This window comes from Sus scrofa, chromosome 10 (genome assembly GCF_054392235.1).
Source record: "Sus scrofa isolate SSC_HxYL_T2T_F1_AM1 chromosome 10, Sscrofa_HxYL_maternal_Yorkshire_Landrace_v2.0, whole genome shotgun sequence".
NCBI lineage: Eukaryota > Metazoa > Chordata > Mammalia > Artiodactyla > Suidae > Sus > Sus scrofa.
The window spans coordinates 16123715-16148917 of NC_139392.1; the positions used below are offsets into that span (position 1 = coordinate 16123715).

Genomic DNA, 25203 nt, shown 5'->3' on the forward strand with positions numbered 1-25203 from the left:
TCCCTGCCCTTGCTCAGTGGGTTAACGATCCGGCGTTGCCGTGAGCTGTGGTGTAGGTTGCAGACGCGGCTTGGATCCCGCGTTGCTGTGGCTCTGGCGTAGGCCGGTGGCTACAGCTCTGATTCAACCCCTAGCCTGGGAACCTCCATATGCCGTGGGAGCGGCCCAAGAAATAGCAACAACAACAAAAGACAAAAGACAAAAGACAAAAAAAAAAAAAAAAAAAAAAGTCAAATAAAAAAAATAAATAAATTCCAAAATCGGAGTAAGTTAAGAAATGCTGGTTATCTGGAAACATCAAAAAACGGCAGAAGAAACAAGTAAAAGACAGCAGTCATTCCTCTGGAGAGGGGAGGCTAGAGGGGAAAAGAAGGGTTAGGTACCACTCCCCCAAACCCCAATCCTAAGCCTTGTAGATCTGTTTGACTTTATGTATACCCTAAAATCATGATTTAAAAAAATCATGCTTTAGAATATTTAATTACAGATAAAATTAAATATATATTAAGGGGGAAATTGCATTATAGACCATTATGTTCAAAAGAAAACCAATAAATGCATTAAAAAAAGAGGAAGTATACATATCGAAAGGGTTTTTTTCTAGAGTAGGATTACTTTCATTTTTATGAAAGTATTTCTGTATTTTTATAATCTTCTATAAAATGTACACATTTTGTAATTTTAAAAGAAATTAAATTGTAATTTTAAGGAATAGAAGGTTAATAAAGCTCAAAGACCAAAGAATTTCAGAAATATTGAGTCCTGCCTCAGTAAGTCACTTAGACCCCACTGCGGAGTTAAAAATAAATGTGGTTTTGTTTTTCTCTTTTTTTTTTTTTTGTTTTGTTTTTGTTCTTTAGGGCTGCACCCACGGATATGGAAGTTTCCAGGCTATGGGTTGAATGGGAGCTGTAGCTGCCGGCCTACACCACAACCACAGCAGCAAGAGATCTGAGCCACATCTGTGACCTTCACCACAGATCATCAAATTCTTAACCCACTGAGCGAGGCCAGGGATCGAACCCACAACCTCATGGATACTAGTCGGATTCATTTCCACTGCACCACAACAGGGACTCATGTGTTTTCTATAATTACTATAAAGACTCTTAAAATTTAAGAGATCAAAACAATGCCAAGTCCCAGGTCAGAAAATATTCTTTTTTTTCCTTCTCAAATATGCTTATTTGATCATCCTCAACTTTATACCAAGATTATCTGACTAAGAGCTGACTCCCTAATTCAAAATTCTAGATGGAGTGGTTACTTCTTTCTAAACTTAAAATTAACCAAAGAAATGAAAAAAGGAAACCACATAAAACTTTTCTATGTACAAAAAAAGAACTAAAATTAAAAGGAAAAAAAAGCCAACAAAGTAAAGGAAATACACCAATGGCAACACTACAGAAATGATCCTAAACCTGAAGCTAGTACAACCAACTACAGAGGCTAAATCTGGCCAGCACAAGCACATGCTCAAGAAAACAAAATAACTACTAAAATGTTCAGAACATTATAGTATCTCCAAACTATAAACGCAAATATTCATCAACAGCAGAATGGATAGACAAACGACCACTGCACACAATGGAATAAAGTGAACAATGTGGATGAATGGCACAAACTTAAAGTTAAGCCAAAGAAGCCAGTCACAGAATACATACTCTATGAGTCCCTTTATGAACACACAAAAACAGCCAAAGCTAATCTATGTTTTTGTTTTGTTTCGTTTTTTGTCTTTTTAGGCCCACATCCGCAGCATCTGGAGGTTCCCAGGCTAGGGGTCCAATTGGAGCTGTAGCCACCGGCCTATAACACAGCCACAGCAACACAGGATCTGAGCCACATCTGCGACCTACACCACAGCTCACAGCAACGCTGGATCCTTAACCCACTGACTGAGGCCAAGGATAGAACCTGTGTCCTAATGGATGCTGGTCAGATTTGTTTCCTTTGAGCCACAACGTGAACTCCAAAAAACTCATCTATGTTGTTAAAAAGTCAGAGATGGGTTACCCTTTGGGAAGACACTGTAGGTTAACAGGGCATGAGGGGAGCTGGCTTCTGTTTCTTGATCTGGGTGCTGGTTACATAGGCCTACTGAGTTAATGAAAACTGAGTTACCATTTATGACAGGTATACTTCCGCACCTGTTACACATCAATAAAAATTTCCAGTTGGAAAAAGATAATTCTCGGTGGAAAACAAGCACATGAAAAGGTCATTAGGGAAACGCAAATCAAAATCACAATGAGATTCCACTTCACTCACACTCGCTAAGATGGCCATAATAAAAAGCAGAAATATCAAGTGCTGGCAGAGGATGTGGGGAAATTGGAACCTTCACACACTGTTGGTGGGAATGTAAAATGGTACAGCTGCGGAAACCAGTTTGGGGGTCCTCCGTCGGTTAAACATAGAATTACCACGTGGCCCAGCAATTCCACTCCTAGGTATAGGCCCCAAGAAGCTGAAAATGGGTACTCAAATCCTTGCACATAAATCTACCTACTGACAATAGCCACAAGGTAGAAATAACCCAAATGTCTATTTACAGATGACTGGACATTCAAAATGTGGTATATCCAAAAACATATCAAACAATGGAATAAAAGGGAATAAAGCTAGTAAGAGTACCAACACTAGCTATGACACAATGAACCTTGAAAACTCAGCTAAACAAAAGAAGCCAGGCATTCCTGCCGTGGCTCAGTGGAAACGAATTTGACTAGCATCCATGAGGACGCAGGTTCGATCCTTGGCCTTGCTCAGTGGGTTAAGGATCCGGTGTTGCTGTGGCTGCGGTGTAGGGTGCAGACATGGCCCGGATCTAGCGTTGCTGTGGCTGTGACGTAGGCCAGCAGCTACAGATCTAATTCGACCCCTAGCCTGGGAAGTTCCATATGCTGCTAGTGCTGCCCTAAAAAAAAAAAAAGACAAAAATAATAATGATAATGATAATAAATAAAAATAAAAGAAGCCCGGAGTTCCCGTCATGGCTCAGTGGTTAACGAATCCAACTAGGAACCATGAGGTTGTGGGGTTCGATCCCTGGCCTTGCTCACTGGGTTAAGGATCTGGCGTTGCCATGAGCTGTGGTGTAGGTTACAGACGCGGCTTGGATCCCAAGTTGCTGTGGCTGTGGCATAGGCTGGCGGCTACAGCTCCAAATGGACCCCTAGCCTGGGAACCTCCATATGCCATGGGAGCGGCCCTAGAAAAGGCAAAAAGACAAAAAAATAAAAGAAGCCAGACACAAAAGGCCACATAGTCTATGATTTCATTTATATGTAATGCCCAGAATAAGCACATTTATAGAGACAGAAAGTATATTAGTGGTTGTCAGGGGTGGGAAGTGGGGAGTGACTGCTCAATCTCAGTGGGTACTGGGCTTCCACTTGGGGAGATAAAAAAGTTCTAGAACTAAAAAGCGGTAATAGTTGTGCAACGTGGTGCATGTGCTTAATGCCAATAAATCTGTGACTTTAAAATAGTTATCATCGTAAGTTTACTGTTATATATACTTAATTACAATTTTAATTTTTTTTTCAAAAAAAAAAAAAAAAGATAATGAGGCAAGCCAGGATGTAGTTAAGAATTCTCAATCCACCAGTAATTGCACAGTATTGTAGCAATAAGTAATTCATATCTTGGCCCCAGTTCATAATTCTACTTCTGAGAACCAATGTAAGAAAAAAAAAGCTTTCAATCCAAAAGAGGGAGGAAGAAAGGAAGGCAGGGAGGGAGAGAAGAAAAGCAATCTGAGCATCAAATTATCAGGGAATGGAAAAATCAAGATACATTTACAAAATTAATTATATGAAAAAATTCCAAACGTTTATGAAAAGCATTCATTGTGAAATAGGGGGAAGGCTTATATTATGAAGCAAATGTGATAAAAGCAGAAAAGAAATTCTATAAACACAAGCCAAACTGTACATCAAAACAAGACTCAAAGGAGGTTTACAATGGGTTTGCTATGGTGACGGTATTTTCTTTCTGTTTTCTGCCCCGTGAAACCAAGCAAGCTCATTCTTATCTCAAGGCCTCTGGACCTAGTGTACCTTCCATCTGGAACGCTCCTCAGCGCTCCAGGACTGCCTCCCTCATCTTTCGCGTCAACTCAAACTTCAGCCCCTAAGAAAGACCGTCCCTCCTCCCTCCGCCTTTCCCCACCACACATTCTTTGCTGCTTTGCACTTATTACAACCTGAGAATAACTGGACTACTGATTTACTGGTACACTCATCTTTTTCCCCCATCCCCTATTGGAATGTGAGGCCCCTGAGTACAACCTTACGGGGGCTCCCTTGTATGTTATTGCTGCTTTTAATTTCCCTTTGTATTAACTGCTGTCAGTGTGATTAGCAGCGTCTCGGCTGCTTCCCCTTGGGTTTATCCTGTACAGAACTCTACGTGCTTCCTGAGCCTGCTGACTACTTCCTTTCCCAAGCTAGGGAAGTTTTCAGCTATCATCTCTTCCAATATTTTCTCAGGCCCTTTCTCTCTCTCTTCTCCTTCGGGAACCCCTATAACTCGAGTGTTAGTGCGTTCAACGTTATCCCAGAGGTCTCTTAAACTGTCCTCATTTCTTTTCATTCGTTTTTCTTTTTTCTGTGCCACGGCAGTGATTTCCTCTACTCTGTCATCCACCTCACTGATATGTTCTTCTGACTTAGTTACTCCATTACTGATTCCTGCCAGAGTGTTTTTTATTTCCATTAATCCATTCTGCAACTCTGTCTGGCTGTCCAGTGTATTTTTCCAACTCTTTGCTTAAAACTTCTTGTAACTTCTCACTCTTTGCATCCAGTCTTTCCCTGAGATCTTGGAGCAGCTTTAGGAACAGTACTCTGAACTCTTTATCAGACAGATGGCCTATCTCCTCATCACCAAGTCCTCCTCTGCCCCCTCATTCTGTCAAATTTCTGTATGTACTTTTATATATGTGGTGAGTTAGCTGTTTCTTGACTTTGGAGAAGTGGGTCTCTGTCCTATGCTCCCAGCAGTGCACTTCTCTCTCATCACCCAAGGACCAGCTGGTTCCAGGGTCTGCGTTTGTGGTTTTGGTCTGTCTACAAGCTGCTGCATTGTAGCCTTCTTCCTTCTGGTTTCTGCCTCATAGTGGGTGGGGCTGGTCTAGAGGCTTCCGCAGGCTTCCTGATGGGAGGGGCTGGTGGTTGGCCACTGGTGGGTGGAGCTGGGTCCTGGCCCTCTGGAGGAGGTGGTGGGTTCAGGAAGTCTTCAGGCAGCCAGTTTGCTGAGAGGTGGGGCGGTATTAGCTGTCTGGCCTGAGATGTTGGCACACTGTAGCTTACAGGCTACTGGTGGGGCCAGGTCTTGGGGCTAATGATCCAAGCAAGAGGCCCACGCCAATGAACACTTGCTGATACACCAGCTTTTATGACCCCCGAGGGAGCCACAGCGCCCCCGCCCTCCCCAAACCAACAGGTAGGTCTGGCTCAGGCACTTATGAAGTCACTGCTTTTGCTGTTGGTCCCAGTGCACATGAGATTGTGTGTACTCCTTTGAAGAGTTTCCCCCAGTGCTGTGGAGCTCCTGCAATTAGGTCCTGCTGGTCTTCAAAGTCAAATGTTCTGGGAGTTCATCTTCCCAAAGCCAGACTCCCAGGCAGGGGAGCGCGATGTGGGTTCAGAACTCTCACTCCTGTGGGAGAGCCTCTGCACTGTAATTCTTCTCAGTCCCTAAGACCACCCACCCGCGGGCCAGGGGATTCACGGGTGCGCCCCTCCTGCTGTCTCGTCGTGGCTTCTTATGTCTTTAGATGTAGAAGCTCTTTTTTGGCAGGTTTCAGTCTTTCTGATCAACGTTTATTCCAGGAATTAGCTGTGATTCTGGCGGTTTCTAAGAGGAGGCGAGCTCAAGGGCCTTCCAGTCGGCCGAGCTGAAAGATTCCTCGGGACTCTCACCTCAAAGGATGGGCCGCTTCTTTATCTACACAGCTCTGGGCCAGAGACCTGTACCTGGCAGTAACAATGAATACTTGTGAAACTAGTCAATATCTATTAGTTGACTGATTAACCTGTTCTTTTCCATAATTTGTCCCTTTTCTATAACAGCACCTATTTTTCTACTTTAATTGTTAAAGATAAAATACTTCAATGGGCAAATATCACTTAAAGCCAAAGAAAATATAACTCTGTGGATATTCCCTAAGGAAAAACCAAGGGTATATAACAAAATCACTCATTAGAAATCCTTCCTAATAAAGGACAATGCTCTAGGACACTTTATAGCATACCGCATCCATTTTCAGAAATTTAGGGACACGTCTCAAATTTCTGATTCCCTAAGTTCCTTAAGAACCCTTCTTCCAACACCAATCCTCTATGCTACCACCCCAATGTCCCCCCACCCCCACCACCACAAAAACCCTTTGAGTAATTTTTTTTTCTTTTTTGGCTGTCCCTTGGCATGTGCAGTTCCCGGGCCAGGAAACAGATCCAAGCCACAGTCGCAACCTAAGCCAAAGCTGCAGCAAGGCCAGATTGTTAACCCACCATGCCCAGCTAGGGAACGGAGTTATTTTAATAGAGTTACACTTAAGGCATGAGAATTATTTCAGAGCTCACTGCAGTCAATATGCTAATATTAAATAATGTTGAGGCGACAACAAAAAAGTAAATAACGTTCAAGAAAAGTTTAATTTTACTCATAAGTGAATTTCAAATTAAAATACACTAGAAAAGCAGCCTAACTATATTTACTCTTCTGTGGATCTGTAGTTGAAATGCAGTTTCACAAGAACCTAACTATACATAGCATCTGCAACTATATTTATATTGTATCCATATATAAAAACTGAACAGAAAAATATCCTTTCTGAAGAGAAGAGCTAGTTGAGATGTTCAAGAATCAAAAGTGGAACCACCCTTTAGAGGGAATAATATTGAAACTGACAGGACCCTGTGGGGCTCCTGGGCACAAGCCCTCTGTGTTCCCTATTTCTTACTCTTAGGGAATAAGCTTCAGCCTCCACCACCCTCCCTGCGCTCCAAAGAGTAGGTTCAAACAGTTGCTCATCAGAGAAGGGAGGGGATGCAGAGACAACAGTGCAGCCTTGGGGCGGGATCCTGGTTCCTCCTCAAGGAATATACATAAAAGTATCTTTGAGTTCTTCTGCAGAACTAAAACCTGCCACAAATGAAAACAAGAGAGGAGGACCACGGAACCAGGCCTGGGGCCACTAAACACCAACTTTGAAGAAGAATGAAAGCTTCTACCTATTCTGACCCTTATCTGTGGCCCTGTTTTCTTCTCCCAAACTATAAAGCAACTTCCTAATCTCTCCCAAGGGAGGGCACAGTCTTTAGGGCATTAGCCTGCTATGGCCTCCTTTGCCTAGCAAGCAGTAATGCTATTTTTTTTCCTCCCGCACCCAAAACTGTCTCTGAGATTCTATTCGGCACTGATGGACAAACACCTAGTTTCAACAATTCCAGGCTCCAATAAAATATAAGCATTCAAAACTTACTGTCTGGAGTTCCTGTCATGACTCAGTGGTTAATGAACCTGACTAGTATCCATGAGGACATGGGTTCGATCCCTGGCCTCACTCAGTGGGTTAAGCATCTCTTGTTGCCATGAGCTGTGGTGTAGGTCGAAGATGCAGCTCCCGTTGCTGTGGCTGTGGTATAGGCCAGCAGCTACAGCTCCAGTTCGGCCCCTAGCCTGGGAACCTCCATATACCGTGGGAGCAGCCCTAGGTGTGGCCCTAAAAGGACAAAAAAAAAATTACTGTCATTAAGTTTCCACTAGTGATTGGAAAACTGAGCCCAGCCACTAAGTCAAGGTTTGAAGACACCAGGCTTAAGTGCTGAAAATCTGCTGAGCTCAGGCCAACAAATGCCACCGTGAACATCAGAAGGAAAAGGACATTTCCATCTCTCATTCTAGGGTTTGATGAAATTTACCTGTCAACTGACAGATTAACCATCAATTCTAAAAAATGAATTAAATTCTACTCACAAGGGTACAACAAAACCAAATATGCAAATGTGCCTCAAAATCCTTGTACCTTACTCTCTCAGGCTCAGAGGTACCACAAAAGTCCTTCCAGATGAAAAGATCTGTCTAGGTAGCACAAAAGACCTTCTAGCTTACTGACCAACAACTTGGAGTCTGGGCCCAAACAGAGACCAGAGTTATTAGGACCATGGCTCAGGTTATTCAGACACAGTATCCTACATAAGAAGTCAGCATACACCGGAAGTAAGGCACCCACAGCAGGTTCTTATCTCTGCGGTATTAAATAAGTATTACCTCAGATAATCTTAGCAAAACAGTACTAAGTGGGCAAAGGTCGCAGGCTCACAATTAATTTAGCCTTGTCTGTAAACTCCTGACATAATTAGTACCATCAGAATTGGTCAGAAATATGACCCGTGTGGAGTCATGGCTCAGTGGTTAACGAATCTGACTAGGAACCATGAGGTTGCGGGTTCGATCCCTGGCCTTGCTCAGTGGGTTAAGGATCCGGCATTGCCATGAACTGTGGTGTAGATCGCAGACACGGCTCGGATCCCGAGTTGGTGTGGCCGTGGCCGGCGGCTACAGCACTGATTAGACCCCTAGCCTGGGAATCTCCATATGCCACGGGAGCGGCCCTAGAAAAGGCAAAAAGACCAAAAAAAAAAAAAAAAAAAGAAAAGAAAAGAAAAGAAAAAAAGAAATATGACGCATGTATGCAACCCCAACCCACTAGCAAGCTTAGGATTCAACCAGCTAAGTAAATCCTACTACTAATGCTTCTAAAGGTTATTAGAATTTAAATTCCAACACAAAATATGTATAAAATCTTGTCCAATGCTGATATCCAAAAGGTCAAAACACATCTTAAGTCTCTACCATTACCAAAATGGTTAGGTAATAAACAGCTAATGTTTTCATTTAAACGTCCTGCACCACTGTGGAAAACAGTATGGAGATTCCTCAGAAAACTAAACATAGAATTACCATTTGATCCAGCAATTCCACTCCTGGGCATCTATCCTAGAGAATACCATGACTTAAAAAAATACATATACTCCAAGGTTCATTGCAGCACTATCTACAACAGGCAAGACATGGGAGCAATCTAAATGTCCATCACTGAAGAGTGGATAAAGAAGATATGGTACATATACACAATGGAATACTACTCAGCCATTAAAAGGAAAGAAATAATGGTATCTGCAGCAACCTAGAAATTATCATGCTAAGTGGAGTTATTAGTCAGACAGTGAGACACAAATGTCATATGCCGACACTTACATGTGGAATCTAAAAAAGGACACAATGAACTTCTTTGCAGAACATATACTGACTCACAGACTTTGAAAAACTTAATGGTTTCCAAAGAAGACAGGCCGGGATGGAGGGATGGGCTAGGGGTTTGGGATATGCTATAAAAATGGGTTGTGATAATCACTGTACAACTGTAAATGTAGTAAAATTCATTGAATTTAATTAAAAAATAAATAAAATGTGGGCATTAGGGAAAAAAAAAAAAAAGTTCTGCTACCACCAACTTGTGATTAAATACCAAAACCTAAGGGAAGACAGAAGCAACATTTTTAATTCCCTCCTAGTAAGTAGCTGTCAAACACTCAGCAAGGAAGCTGCCTTCAAAAGAAAGGTTATCAGATACATTATCAGCCAGAACTAAATGAATGTAACTGGAGTGGGCAGAAAAACATTTACCCTCAAGGCAAAGGAACATAATTTCAGGCACTCAGGAGGCAGAATTCAACTACACACCAACTTGCACCTAATCCCCAAAGAGACTGGGCAGCAGCTGTTGCCCTTGCCAAAGCAGTCCCTCCATCCTCACCCATACATCCCCCTGGAGGAAAACGCCAAGTCCACGAAAGCAAGCAGCCTTCCTAACAATCAACTTCTCCAATAACTGGGGAGAAAGAAAAAGTGAACCATGGGCCAATATCCCTACAAACTGAAGCCACGAGCAGCTCTTTGGATGAATGGCTTATCCATCTCTCTTTAAAAAGGATGGTCATCCAGATAACAGAGCTAGCCCCAGGGCTGCTTTAAATCAACCAGAGGCCGTATCTAGGATTCCTTTCTCTTTATCGCTCTTTCCAGAAGAGCAGCCTAAAAGGAAGGGAAAGATAACCGCCTCTGTGCCCCTGCAAGTCATCATTTACTAGTAAGTAGTTCAATGATCCTAGACAAGTGCTCAGACTCTCCATTCAATCGCCCAGTCCACAAATATTTACTGAGTGCCGACTAACTCACAAGTCTATCATTTCCCTCTGAATCACAGATGAATTCTTGATTCCTGTACGAAACTCAATTTAGGAAGTTTTACATTCTACTTACAACACTAAAATGAAAAAGGAAAAAAGACATCTTGGTGCCTTAGGTTTTCTTGTTTTTACTGCCTTTATACCAGCAACTACTAGGCAGCCCCTTTAAAAGAAAGACCTTCAAGAGTTCCCCTCATGGCTCAGTGGTTAGCGAATCCGACTAGGAACCATGAGGTTGCGGATTCAATCCCTGGCCTCGCTCAGTGGGTTAAGGATCTGGCGTTGCTGTGAGCTGTGGTGTAGGTTGCAGATGTGGCTCGGATCCCGTGTTGCTACGGCTCTGGCACAGGCCAGTGGCTACAGCTCTGATTCGACCCCCTAGCCTGGGAACCTCCATATGCCACGGGAGCGGCCCAAGAAATGGCAAAAAAAAGATTAAAAAACACCCCCCCCCCAAAAAAAAAGACTTTCAGAGTTCCCATTGTGGCTCAGCAGTAATGAACATAATTAGTATCCATGAGGACGCATTTTCAATCCCTGGCCTTGCTTAGTGGGTTAAGGATCTGGTGTTCCCAAGAGCTGTGGTGTAGGTCACAGATGTGGCTTAGATCCTGCATTGCTATGGCTGTGGCTGTGGCACAGGCCAGCAGCTACAGCTTTGGGTCGACCCCTAGCCTGAGAACCTCCAGATACCACAAGTATGGCCTTAAAAAGCAAAGCCAAAAAAAAAAAAAAAAAAAATCCACAGTTTGAAAGACCACTACCCTAAAAACTCTCCCCTGTTACCCTCTTCCCTTCCCACTCTCTAGTCTTATTTGCGGGACAGAGAAAGAGAGGATACTATCGGAGAGAAGCCCCATCAGAAGGATGCACCAAGACCAGGGAGAAACCCTGTTCCCAGAGGGTGAGGGAGCAACATCAAGGGAAGCGCAGAATCTTCAACTCAGGGGTCTGAGACTCTGAAAGGATGGTTCCAGACAGATGTTTTAAGACATGTCTATCAGGTCAATTTTGGAGTCTCGGTGTCTATGAAACACATTAGAGACATCAAAAACATCCGGCGATAATGCAATGTACTGGACTGAATCATATTCAACTGCCAAGATCTGATGGTTTTTGACCTACGAGTGTAATACATACTTCAAAGACAAGATGCATTAAATGGCCTGAAGACCGAAGAACTCATCAGCCCTCATTATAACATAATTTCCACAGAAGGACGAGTGCTAAATTCCTACCAAACAACTGATTTCAAAAGCCGAGACTATCTGAAAGTAAGCAGTGATGTGACCTGGTACCTCTGAAAGCTTTTCCAATATGACCCTACTGGTTTCCCCTCTCAATCACCAGAAAAGGCCCCAGGCCTCTATTAAAAGCCCACCACTCCCCATGGTTCATTCCTGTTTCCACATAGTGACCAAGTCCAGAACCTCGACCTCTGCCCAACACTTCTATCAGCCCTATCTGATTTTCTGAAAATACATTCAGTTCAAATCAACAGACCATAAGCTCCTTAACGGTACAGACAATCCTTTTTAATCTGTAGGAATCCACCTCTTTGCAGAGTCTTTGTACTATCAAACAATAAAATGTGTCCTGAATTAAAACAAATCTTCTCCAGAAAACCCTTGCCTGATTTCAACTTTTTCAACCTAAAATCTCCTTTTGAGGAGTGACAATCCTGCCTGTTACCAAATTCCAGCACGCTGACTACCCTGGCCCTCCTTATCTCCCTCCCTGGAGTCACAACTGTATCAATGCTACTTCAGTCACAAAAAAATCTTCGGAAACATTTCTTCACATTCCCACCAGGAATCTAAAGTTGTCCCAGCAAACACTCCCATTCTACTTGCTATAACTGAGCAGGACCCGATGGGGCCTTCCCGGGACAGCCCCCTCCCCCACATCCTCTGCCGAAGCTCCTCTCTGAAGGACCTAGATAATATCTGATGCACATTTCCTGAGTTGGATGAGAGATGCTGAAAACCCCGCCAAATGGAGAACAGTAACTACTTATCAGCAGGAGCACACAGCCCCCAGGCCTCCTGGAGCCTGAGGATGAATACTGTCAACCCCTGTGACAGTGCCATGACCTCACCAGCAACCAATCAGATAACTGTGCAGAGCTGATCACACACCCTGTGCCCCCCAGCCCCCGGCCTCTGCCTTTAACAAGGCTTTCCCTGGCCTCTGCCTTTAACAAGGCTTTCCCTGTTCGGGTCTTTCAGCACTAGAGGCTCCAGGCGACTTGTACAGCACCTTTCAGCAAATGCTGCCTTTTCCTTCACTGCAACCTGGTGTCAGCAGACTGGCTTTGCTGCACAGCAAGTAGGACCAGCAAGTTTGCTTCGGTACCATAATCACCCTCCTGACCCACCCAGGATAGCCATGAGAATTCTCTCTTTAAACCTACCTCTTGGCATTATGCTAAGTGAGTACGTCAGAGAAAGACAGATACTGGAGGTTCATCTATGCGGAATCTAAAAAAGCCGAATTCCCCAAAGAGAGAACAGATTACTGGGCGCCAGGGGCTGGGAGTGGGGAGCTGTTGGCCAAAGGGTGCAAACTTCCAGTGATAAGAGGAATAAATTCTGGGGATCTGATGTACAGTGTAGTGACTTTAATGAACAGTATTATATTTTATACAGCTGACCCTTGAACAACGTGAGGGTTAAGCCAAATATAAGCTAGAGCTGGCCCTCTGCATCCATGGTTCCTCCACTGATTCAACCAACCATGGACCAAGTAGTACTGGAGTATTGTTTTTTGGAAGTATCTGTATATAAGCGGACCGTCAAAATTCAAGCTCACATTGTTTAAAAGTCAACTATACTGGAAAGTTAAGAGAGTAGATATTAAATACTCTCATGATACACAAAAAAATTAATTATGTGAGGGGCTAGAGGTGTTAACTAACCTTATTGGTATTTGTTTCATAATACATACATGTATTACCTTAAACTTACATATTTATATGTCAACAATTTTATAGTCATAAAGCTGGGGGAAAAAAGAAATGTGTGTGAACAAACCAATCTACCTCCTAATCAACCGTTAAGATTATTTTACAGCTGCACATGAGGCGCCTGTCATTCCACCTGGCAAATTCTTCACTGGTTTTCCCTCGATTAAGTATTTCAAATTGGAGTTCTTCCCACAAGAGCCTTTAGCAACTGAATGCATCCCGAGCAGGCAGCCTCATTTACCACTTGCCTCAGCCCACGGCTTCAGTCCAATAAAAACACGCAAGCTCTCTGCATCATACCTGTCCCTCTCACAGCCCGTGGAGACAAGAAGACATGCTTTGGAAGAGAGGGGACCTTTCAGAACCACTCGTTCTCTTTTCTTCCCTCCTTGCTTCCGTCTTCCTATCTCTACTTTAAAAGCGGCTGAGGAGTTCCTTTGTGGCTCAGAGGGTTATGAACCCAACTAGTCTCCATGAGGATGAGTTTGATCCCTGGCCTCACTCGGTGAGTTGGCGGAGGCCAGCAGCTACAGCTAGCCTGGGAACTTCCATATTTTACAAAGTGTAAAAAAAAAAAAAGCTGCAAATCTGTTTCTGCCCCCAACATGAGACATTCTGTGTAGGATCAGATCAAACATATCAAGAGGGTGTTTAACCATGTCATTTTGTCAACTCTAAAAAAAGAACTCTTACTACTACTAAGACCAGGTAACAACCGGGGAAAGTGTTACTGATGCTGTGCTAAATGGAAAGAGACATCAAAGGTCATGCAAATTTAGTGTTAGGATTTATGAGTGACTTTCCTTTCTCCCCTACGTTCTAAATTTTTGTTGACATGCTTATATTACCTTTTTCTTTTTTGGCTGCACCCTCGGCATGTGAAAGTTCCCAGGCCAGGGATCAAACCTGCTCCACCACAGAGACAATGCCAGATCCTTAACCCACCACACTACAGTAAGAACTTGTATATACCTTTTAAATTTGGGTGATGGGCAGGGTCGCTACCTTCACTGGGACAATGGTTTCACGTGTACCTACATGTCAAAATTTATCCAACTGTACATTTTAAATGTGTGACATTTATCGTATATCAACTGTACCTCAATGAAGCTGTTTAAATGTCTAAGATGTATTAACTATTTAAGAAACTGGCAGAATGACACAACCACAAGCTCTAAGATAGCTTATAGGAAAAGGCTGAAGTGTGCAGGACACTATATGCTCCACAGTCACTCAAAGAATTAATTTCTAAAGGAAGAGACTACACGGGGGGGGGGGGGGGGGGGCTTCTAAAGAAAAATCACACATACACACATACCCAGTTTACAGAAGCCTTGTCTCTTGAACCAAAAAAATTTTCAAGGTAAGGTTTTAGAAGTAGAAAAAAAACTTTCGTACTGCTGAAAAGATTCTGGAATACACTAAGATCCAAAAGAAAGGCAGCCAAGAACTTTTAAGACACGAGTTTTACCATGGATGTAAGCTATCTCTTTAAAACACAGGCTTAGAGAAAGGAACAAGATGAAACAAAAAGGGTGGGCTTTTTTTTTCTATTTGTTTTTAAGGATACATGTTTCTCATGCTTAGTTTTTATATTCTGTTGTCCTATTCTCTGCATTTTATCTTTAATTAGCAAATTAGGCCTTCTGAATTGTTTTCTAGACTGTTTTCCCTAATTTTTCTGTTTTGTTTAATATTAATAAAATACATCCCCAAGGGCTCCAAGATTTAGAGGTTTACCTCTTCTGTGTTGGTGCTGTTCCAAAACAAACAAACCAAAAAACCTGTTATTAACCTGATGACTGAGAAAAAAAGAAAGGAAACAACTAACAAGTCTATCAGCAATCAAAAACCCACAATGTTACGTGTAAATCAAAAGTATCACGATACTTCCATTAACACATCTCTTGAAAAACAGAAGCTTTAAATGTTAAAAGCTTCATAATTTAATGGCGGCTACACCATCTGTCCTAGACAATGAAAGGAGGCTCTGTTTCCCTCCACATCTGGACTCTGGCCACAGGGAGGATGGAGAAGCCAAGACTACAGTCCCCTGGAGGGGAAATACTCCTTCCTTGTCATACCTGTCACAGGGTCAATTCTTTACAGGCCACAACCTTACATGGTGTGTACAAATAAATGGGAAAGCTACAGAGTAAGCACCTCCACCCTGCACCTGCTGCAGAAGGGATCCTCCCTTAGGCTGCTCTCTGATGGTGGAGGACCGTGGTCAACTCTGGACAAGCAATTCCTGTATTCCCTACTCTCTGACATCACCCACTCCTGAAAGCAGGATGCACAGGAGCTGAGCCGTAGTTGTCTTTTTTTTTTTTTGCTCAGGCCACGCCTGAGGCATATGGAAGTTCCCAGGCTAGGGCGTCAAATTAGAGCCACAGCTGCCAGCTTACGCCACAGCTCACAGCAAAGCCAGATCCTTAACCCACTGAGCAAGGCCAGGGGTTGAACCCCTATCTTCATGGATACTAGTCAGGTTTGTAACCCACTGAGCCACAAGGGAAACTCCATATTAACATTTTTTTAATGGCCACACCCATGGCACATAGAAGTTCCCAGACAGGAATTAAATCTGAGCCACAGTTGACACCTACATAGAAGCTGTGGCAACACCAGATCCTTTAACCTACTGTGCCAGGCCCAGGATATAACTTGCACCTCCGCAGAGACCCGAGCCACTGCTGTCAGGTTCTGAACCCACTGCATCACAGCGGGAACTCTCCATTCATTTTTATGAGGGCAAAAATATAACAACAGTACAATAAATAAATGCATACAAAAATGCTCTAAATAAATGCATACAAGAATCTACAAAGATATTGATACTAATGAAATCAAACTGCTGAGTAAGCAAGTTGCACCACCATACAATAGTTCAAATGACTGTTCACCAGCTGACATATGAAATACTAAACTGAGGGAAAAGAATGCAATTTAATGGTATGTGTACATAGCATATGAAAGCTCACATTTTTAAAAAAAAATCCTTTAATAAGTACCTTTGTTTGTTCAGACATTCAGAAGAACATAGCAAACTTTCCTCTGGTCTACCAGAAGGAAAATCATCATATCTAAAGCTTACAAAATGAGAGGAGAAGGCATTTATTTCAGTACTACAAGTCTTACATTGCTATCATTTATAATTTAGCCCCTTATGTTGTTTTTATAGTTGAAAGTTAAAGGAAAAATTGCCATTAAAGTATCTGTTTATCAATAAGTAAAAATTTGTATGTACACATCACACACTCTGATTTGGACATGTGATGTTTAAGGTGCCCATTAGTTATGCAAAATGAATTAAGTTGTCAGCCTCTTATCTGGAGCTAAGAGAGAACTAGCCAGAAATTAAATCTGGGGAACAGCAGCACTTAGCGGGTAAAGTCCAGGGGTTGAATAATACTGGAGAGGAATGGAAGTCAAGGAGGAAGAAGAGAAAGAAAAGGGAGGAGAGGACACAAGAGATGCAGCCAATGAGATAAGGAGAGAACCCAGAGAACTTAAAAGTCACAAGTCAAAGTTCAAGGTCAGGATGATCAACTGTGCTGAATGAGACCAGAGGCAGCTTCCGCATCTTCAACTTTCAGGAATGCTTTTCCCTTGACTTTTCTTCTATTTAGGAAGAAAACACTCTATCAGCATTTAATTCTTCTGAATTCTATTACAGATTTTTAGAAAAAAGCTACTTTATCTCCAGAGCTGTTAATGATTTTCTACCCAGAAAAGTAACAGTAATTCGGGCTACATCTGAGAAGCACCCCACGGACAAGGTAAGGTGGCCACTGACCCTGGTTTCAGATGCCTCCGCTGCCCCCTGGCACACACACAACTTTGTCCCATACCATCCAACTTTTTCAAAATAACTAAGGGACTGGAAAGCAGAAAAAGACAGTCACTTCACACATCCAAAAAGGGTATAGTGTTTAAATGAAACCTTATCTGGGGATGACTGCATCGAAACAGAACTTTAAAAGCAGTTTAAGGAGCAGAAACTGGGTGCCAGGCCTTCCTTCTCGAGACTCCAATCCCGACCACTATTATACTTCTAGGCAGAATTTAGGACAAACGCCCAGCAGAGCTGCAAGTCAATTCTTCTTAAATTTAAAGGTCAACATCAAAACATTCTCTGCTGCTGCTAGTTGTGGTGAAATGGACACTCCATATATTTGCAGGCTGGCATGAAAACTGGTACACCACTTTTGGAAAGCATTTGGCACTATGATTCAAGAGCTTTTAAAACTGGTTCTATTTATTCAGATATACTCCTATTTCTGGAAATCTATGTTAAGGAATTAGTCTGCAATTAGGAGGGAAAAAATGTTTTGAGTTCATAAAAGCATTATTCATTACACAAAATCACTTTAAACCACACAAATAGCCATTTAAGAGGAAATAGGTAAATTACAGTGAAATACACAACTAACAAAAATTCTGAGTTTTTTTAAAAGCACAGAAAATGCAAAACATATCAAGTAAACGAATGCAAAAATGCAGAGTATCTTCGAACATATATAGAAATTGCACAAAAATAAAAGGAAGAAAAGATTTTTTAAAGATGGTACAACTGTGATGAGAAATGAAAAGCAAACTGAGGTTAACAAATCTTACTAGGAACCATGAGGTTGCAGGTTCGATCCCTGGCCTTGCTCAGTCGGTTAAGGATCTGACGTTGCCATGAGCTGTGGTGTAGGTCACAGATGCGGCTCGGATCCTGCGTTGCTATGGCTGAGGTGCAGACAGGCGGCTGCAGCTCCAATTAGACCCCTAGCCTGGGAACTTCCATATGCTGCAGGAGCGGCCCTAGAAAAGGAAAAAAAAAAAACAAAAAAGAAAAAGAAAGAAAAGAAAAGCAAACTGACCCTACAGTAAATCTGTTTGAGTAGAAAGAGACCATATAAACCAGGCAAGGCCAAGGGTTCCGGAGGCAGATCTACTAGAATGGGGTAGGGGGTGGGGTTGCGGGTGTGGTCAGAGGGGAAAGGCTTAAGTCCCTCACTTAGAGAATGGAAATAGAGGACTCAGCAGAAAGCAAAATTCAAAACAATCCAGCCCTTTGTGAAAGTTCAAATGACACCCCGCGTTGCTTTTCTTCCTTGTCCCTCTTGCCCACCGCTCTTTATTCTAGACTGCCAATACTACAATTATCTCCAGCTTATCCACAAAAGAAAAGAGCACAGATTTAGAAAATACTAGAGGATTCAATGCCAACTGGCTTTAGACCTTAAAAGGCATCACATTAGAATTCTCTGATAACAATGGACCTTCCTGTACGTTTGTAGTAAACTATCAGAAAATAATTTGCATATTCTGGACTCTCTGCTGGAAGGCACAGCATTTGCAAATGGTCCAGAAACAAGCTAAGAAGAGAAATAAATCCTTTCTACATTATCAACCAAAACATATATAATTTTATACACAACTAACTAGAATATAAAATAGTACAAACTACATCCCCTTTTAAATGCTTAAAAAGGTCAAAAAATGGATGATGGCCAAACTAAATTCATCAACAGTCCAAAACGCTTTCAAGGTATATGAATTTGGAGTTCCCGTCATAGTCCAGTGGAAACCAATCTGACTAGGAACCGTGAGGTTTCAGGTTCAATCCCTGGCCTCGCTCAGTGGGTTAAGGATCTGGCGTTGCTGTAAGCTGTGGTGTGTGTAGGTCAGCTGTGGTGTGTGTAGGTCGCAGATGCGGCTCGGATCCCATGTTGCTGTGGCTGTGGTATAGGCTGGCAGTTGCAGTTCCGATTAGACCCTTAGCCTGGGAACCTCTCCACATGCTGTGGGTGCAGCCCTAAAAAGACAGAAAAAGAAGAAACAAAGCATGTGAATTTTACTTGAATTAACTACAAAAAGTAATTTTTTTAAAAAATCATTGTTCTTATCATTCAACAGAAAATAATTCTGAAAGAGGGCAACACAGCCTAGCAGTGAGAGCGCAGCAGGGTCTGCCTGCTGGGGTTTGAATTCCCCACTCCACTCATGACTCCCACTCTTGTGCCTCAGTCTTCTCAATTGGAATCGGAAAAAAAAAATACTTACTTTATAGGGTTGTTAGGAAGATTAAATGAGTTATTTATCCAAGGCATTTAAGACAGCCTGGATTAAGTTACTAAATGGATGCAAAAGGCTATTATTACTCAGTTCCAGAGATGGAGAGAGGTGATGGCTTGTACAACTAGGTGAATGTACTTAATGCCACGAAACTATACACTTAAAATTGATTAAGGAGCACCCTTGTGGCTCAGCGGGTTAAGGATCTGGCATTGTCACTGCTGTGGCTCTAGTAACAGCTGGGGCATGAGTTCAATCCCTGGCCCGGGAATATCCATATGCCACAGGAGTGGTCAAAACAAACAAAAGAAAGACACAAATGGTGAATTTTACGTTTTGTAGATTTTAGCCCTTTTTTAAGGAAAAGGCTATTACCAATCACCCATTTGCTATTAAAACATTTTAATTTCCCCTGGAAGAAAATAAACAATCAGATTCTACAGGAGATTTCTATATAAGTTTACAATTTCTATAAAAATACTTTAACAATTAAGGGATGCTGATAGCAACTTCTGGGTCTATACTTTTCAAAAACAAATTTTAAAATAATATGTGGTGCTACGTTAAAACTCTGATGTTCAAATTACTTAACTTGAATTTTCAAGCAAAAATTTACTCACTGGAAGTTGGCAGTAACACCTCTCTTTCAGTAACCAAACAAAAATACTGCTCTAACCTGAAACAACTTGGAAACAGATCTATAAAACCCTTTCTTTTGAACACAAGCATTTTAGTGTATCTTCTACACAAGAACAGAAAGACTTCACAAACCTGAAACAGAACCAATTACAAAAAGCAACAAAAATCTTTAAATGCCTGTTTTAAAATAAAACCCTGCAAAATAGCCTCAAACCACTTCTCTCAGATTACAAAATGAGCATGTGGTGAAAAGAGATGGAGAATACCAATTTACTATACCCTATGCTGACTGACAACGTTTGTTGCATAGCAACAAGATTCTGCAGCCTGCAAACAGCCCAGAACTCCTTTTCTTGACTTGCCAAGCCACAATTAACCCCATCAAGGATGAGAAAGCTTGCAAAAACAAATCTGCATGGACTACTACAAACATCAGAAGTCTAGTGATATAAATTCTAAAACCATGGAATCACAAGCCCAAATTCCAGCCTTTTTACAACTTAAATATACAGACATATCTGCACTCTCCATGTTTCTATATGTACTAGCATAAGAGTGTTACTTAAATTTGGACATTTCTTTTAAAAGCATCATCGATAAGATTCAGTTTTTTTTAAATCCTAGGTAATAACATACCACATATCATTTGTTTCATAATCTAAAAGAAGTAATTTGATCCTTTCCGTTTATTTTCAAAAAAATCATAATTTATAAGCCAGGGCTATAATTTCCTAATCTTCTCCTACTTAAAATTTGTTTGAATTATTTTAACAGATGTGCCTATATATACATAACAAGTAACTTTATTTTTTTAAACAGAAGTCTTCATCTAAAGAAAACTAAAAGTTTGCAGTTATTCATGCCATATCTTTAAATACTTGCATTGTTTTGGGATATCCCCTTCTTTTGAGAAAGTTAAATGGCTGCGAAGCCCCACCTAAAAAAAGAGATCAGATACAATCAATTTACAGCAGTGGTTCTCAACCTTTTTGAAGAAGAGAAGGCCATTTAAATTCATAAATTCTACTTTTAATATATGTTAACCGAGAAAAAGTAACTTAAAAGTACTTTGAATTTACTATCTTTTAAATTAATCTATATCTTATAAAAGCACCTTACATATACTTGAAATATAATATATATGAAGACTGGGCATCTTTGGGTTACAGACAAAGCTTGGCACACACAGGGGTCAAACAACCTTTTTTTTTTTTTTTTTTTTTTTTGCTTTTTAGGGCCACACCTGTGGCATATGGAAGTTCCCAGGCTAGAGGTTGAATCAGAGCTGCAGCTGCCAGCCTACACCACAATCACAGAAACACCAGATCGGAGCTGCGTCTGCGACCTACACCACAGCTTGCTAACACTGGATCCTTAACTCACTGATCAAGGCCAGGGATAGAACCTGCATCCTCAAGGATACTAGGCGGGTTCATTACGCTGAGCCACAATGGGAACTCCCTCAAATAACTCCTTAAAATAACCCCACAGATGCCCCCAGAGCCCACCACTTAGAAGTCATTAACCTACCAGAAAAGTTCAAATCATTTTGAAGACGGGAGGTAAAAGGCACACAGATTTGAAAAGGCTACAAAGCTGGGTTCAGAGCCAGGTCCCATCACTTATTAGCCAAATACTCTCAGGCAAGGGCATCAGTAGTGAGCATTATGCCTATCCTATGCAATAACTGTAAGGACCGGAAAAAAACAGTGTATAGAAGTACGAAGCATATGAGTTCATTCCTCTCCAATTATTCAAAGCCTTTATAAAATGCAGCCCAATCTACCGATTTCCCTTCACTTCCTATACCACCTCCAAGTTAAAAGCTGTGACAGTATTGGATGTGGTTTTAAGGATGGAAAGTGAAATCTGAGTAGCAGCACTGAAAGATAAAACAATTAGAGGTCAAAGTATTAAGAGCAAGGTCTTTGTAATCATGCAGAATTTGATCTGAACCTCAGCTGTCAATAGTCCACATGACTTCAGCCAAGTCACTTAAGCATTCTAAGCCTTGGTTTCCTCTAGTGTAAAACAGCAATGATGACACCACTCTCATGGCTTATTCTAATCCATTAAATGAAATGATTCACATGAAGCACTAGGCAAGTTGCCTGTGCAATGAAACAGCTAGCATACCTACTTGCTTTGCATAAGCAGAGGATACTAAAATGGCTAGCCCACTTGGTTTGTACTCAAGTGTGAGCAAAGGTTACCCAAGGCTGGCCCCAGAGATACTACAATCTGTAGCCAAGCAAGAACTCAGACCCTGAGCCCGGCATGTCAAGGATCTTTAGATACTGGGATTCTGGACCAGTGAGGAATATTTATCAGGTGAAAATAGCTTTAAAATCTTTATTTTAAATCCTTGTATTGAACTAACAATGAGGTACAACAATTTATGTGAAAATGCTCTTTTTTAGTGCCGTACCTGAGGCATATGAAAGTTCCCAGGCTAGGGGTCAAATTGGAGGTACAGCTGCCTGCCGACACCACAGCCACAGCAACAGGGGATCTGAGTCTGCAACCTACACCACAGCCGACGGCAATGCTGGATCGATAACCCAGTGAGCAAGGCCAGGGACTGAACCCGCATCCTTATGGATACTAGTCAGATTCATTTCTGCTGCGCCACAACAGGAACTCCCTGTGTTTTGTTTTTTTCACCTCTGCTAAAATTCAAAAAATGACTTTTCATCTTCAAATGGGCTTATATCAAATGATTTTCAGAATAGATTTTTTTGAAATACTGCTTATAATTTGTAATTGGGTTATAAGAATAAAGTTTAAGTAAACAAATTTAAGTCCTTTATAATCAAAGTAGGATCACCCTTTTTTCATTTAAACTTAAAACATTTAAATGTTTTCAATATGCTGAACTTATTTTTTAAATTTTAAAAGTTTCAGAGTAACTCCTGACAGAACAGAATTTAGTTAGAGTAGTTCTCAACTAGGGTGATTTTTTTACCCATGAAAATTTCACTAGGAGGAAAAGTTAGGAGTGAGGCGAATAGTGGGTAGAGGCAGGAATACTACTAAACATCCTACCATACACAAGACAGCCCCCACAAGGTGAAATTATCTGGCCCCAAATATCAATAATGCCAAGGCTAAGAAACCCTGTTTTTTGGAAGTAGGCATTCATATTGTAAGAAAAAAAACACTAGACTCTTGCAAAAGAACTAGGAATATCAGTTTTCCCAGCATCATTTGTTGAAAAGATTATCTTTTCCCCACCAAATGGGCTTGACATCCTGATCAAAAAAAAAACCAACTGACCATATATATGAGTTTACCTCTGGGCTCACCAGTCTGTTCCATGTGTCTACAGGGTTCTACTTAGGCCAGTACCACACGGTTCTGACCCCTGTAGTTTTGTAATAAGTCTTTTGATTTGTTTTGTTTTTTTGCTTTTTTTTTTTTTTTTTTTGGTCTTTTTGCTATTTCTTTGGGCCGCTCCTGCAGCATATGGAGGTTCCCAGGCTAGGGGTCGAATCGGAGCTGTAGCTTCCGGCCTACACCACAGCCACAGCAACGCCAGATCCTTAACCCACTGAGCAAGGCCAGGGATCAAACCCACAACCTCATGGTTCCTAGTCAGATTCTTCTCCACTGTGCCACAACGGGAGCTCCTGTAATAACTTTTGAAATCAGGAAGTCCTCCAACGTTGTCCACTTTCAAGACATTTTGACTATTCCAGGTGACTTGAAATTCCTTATGCATTTTAGCATGTTTTCTTCTATTTCTGCAAAAACATGCCATGGGGATTTTCAGAGACTGTATTGAAAGAGTACATCCCTTTGGGTAGTACCACCATCTTAACAAGATTAAGACTTTCAACATATGAACACACATCTTTTCATTTATTTAGATCTTCATTAATTTCTTTCAGCAACATTTTATAATGTTCAGTATACAAGTCTTTTATCTCATCGGTTAAATTTATTCCTAGGTATTTGAGTCTTTAGGTACTAACTGTAAATGCAACTGCTTTCTTAATTTCCTTTTCAGATTGCTCACTGCTGGTATACAGAAAGAACTGATTTTTGTGTGATCTTGTACCCTGCAATTTTACTGAATTCATTCATTAGTTCTAGTAGCTTTATTGCGGACATTCTGCATCTATTTCTACTTAATGTATGTGTATGCATGCCTCCCTCCGTATCTGTCAGCTGGGGCAGTTAGCTTCTACCGACGAAAAGTGGGAGATAAATGAGCCGTGGTCCATACCCAAATGGGAAACTCAGGCAAGAGGCGATGTTAAAGTCCCAACCTCTAGTACCACAGAAGGTGGCCTTACATGGAAAGAAGATCACAGCAGATGTAAATTGGTAGATGACATCACAGTGGAGTAGGCTGGGCCCTTAATCCAGGACGACTGGTCTCCTTAAAACAGAAAAAGGCCAGGGTGGGGGGAAGCACTGAGCGTTTGGGAGGGAAATGCTATAAAATTTGGTTGTGATGATTGTTGTACACCTATAAATGTAATAAAATTCATTAAGTAATTTTAAAAATTAAAAAATAAAAGTGGTTTACATCATGGGAAAAAAAATCCAAAAAACAAGAAAAGGCCATACCAAGACAGAGACACACAGATAAGACAGACCTATGACCACAGAAGAAGAGATTACAACGATGCATTTCTAAGCTAAGAAATGCCAAGGATTGCCAGAAAACACCAGAAGCTGGAAGAGGAAAGGAAGGAATTCTGCCTCAAAACTGTAACTTAAAATTCTGAGTTTCTAGTCTACTGGACTGCCCTACAAGTTTCGGACTCAAGATGCAACAGCAACTCTTGTCTGAGTTTCCAGAAAACTCAGACAAAAGTAACTTGTCCAGTAACTCAGAAAACTCAGAAACGATGAAGTAGGCAGTTTGTTTTTGGTGACCTCCACTCACTCTTTTCCCCCATTTTCCTAAATGTTCCCATAATTTCTGTATCAATCAAGTTTCTCTAGAGAAGTAGAACCAATGTTTACTCATTCATTCATTTAAAGGAATTGATTTACATGATTGTGGGAGCTGATGAGTCTAAAACATGAAGGCAGTCTCTTTAATATAAATTTTATTGGAGTATAGTTGACTTACGATATTAGTTTCAGATGTACAGCAAAGAGTGTAAGTCACATACATATGTCATACATATGTCATACATATGTTCTTTTGTAGATTCTTTCCCACATAGATTGTCACAAAACTTTGAGTAGATTTCCCTGTGCTATATAGTTAAGTCCTTTGTTAGTTTCTATTTTACATATGGCAGTGTG

The 25203-nt window shown here is 41.3% G+C and overlaps 1 protein-coding gene and 1 long non-coding RNA gene across 19 annotated transcripts in view; both read right to left on the reverse strand.

Moving 5' to 3' along the window:
- ENAH (ENAH actin regulator) overlaps positions 1-25203 on the reverse strand; it is a 203968-nt gene that overhangs the window by 119650 nt on the left and 59115 nt on the right. For 10 of the 18 annotated variants that reach the window (XM_084979217.1, XM_084979213.1, XM_084979210.1 and 7 more), the window contains exon 2: positions 20821-20875. The exons of the other annotated variants lie outside the window; for them this stretch is intronic. In XM_084979217.1, the coding sequence (XP_084835343.1) occupies positions 20821-20875 (55 nt within the window). The remainder of the gene's footprint in view (positions 1-20820; positions 20876-25203) is intronic. 18 annotated transcript variants of the gene reach the window in all.
- LOC146398823 (uncharacterized) lies at positions 4603-11006 on the reverse strand. The gene is made up of 2 exons (XR_014817461.1): positions 10949-11006; positions 4603-10656 (listed from the first exon to the last, which is right to left on the reverse strand). It is a non-coding gene; the product is annotated as an uncharacterized LOC146398823 (long non-coding RNA).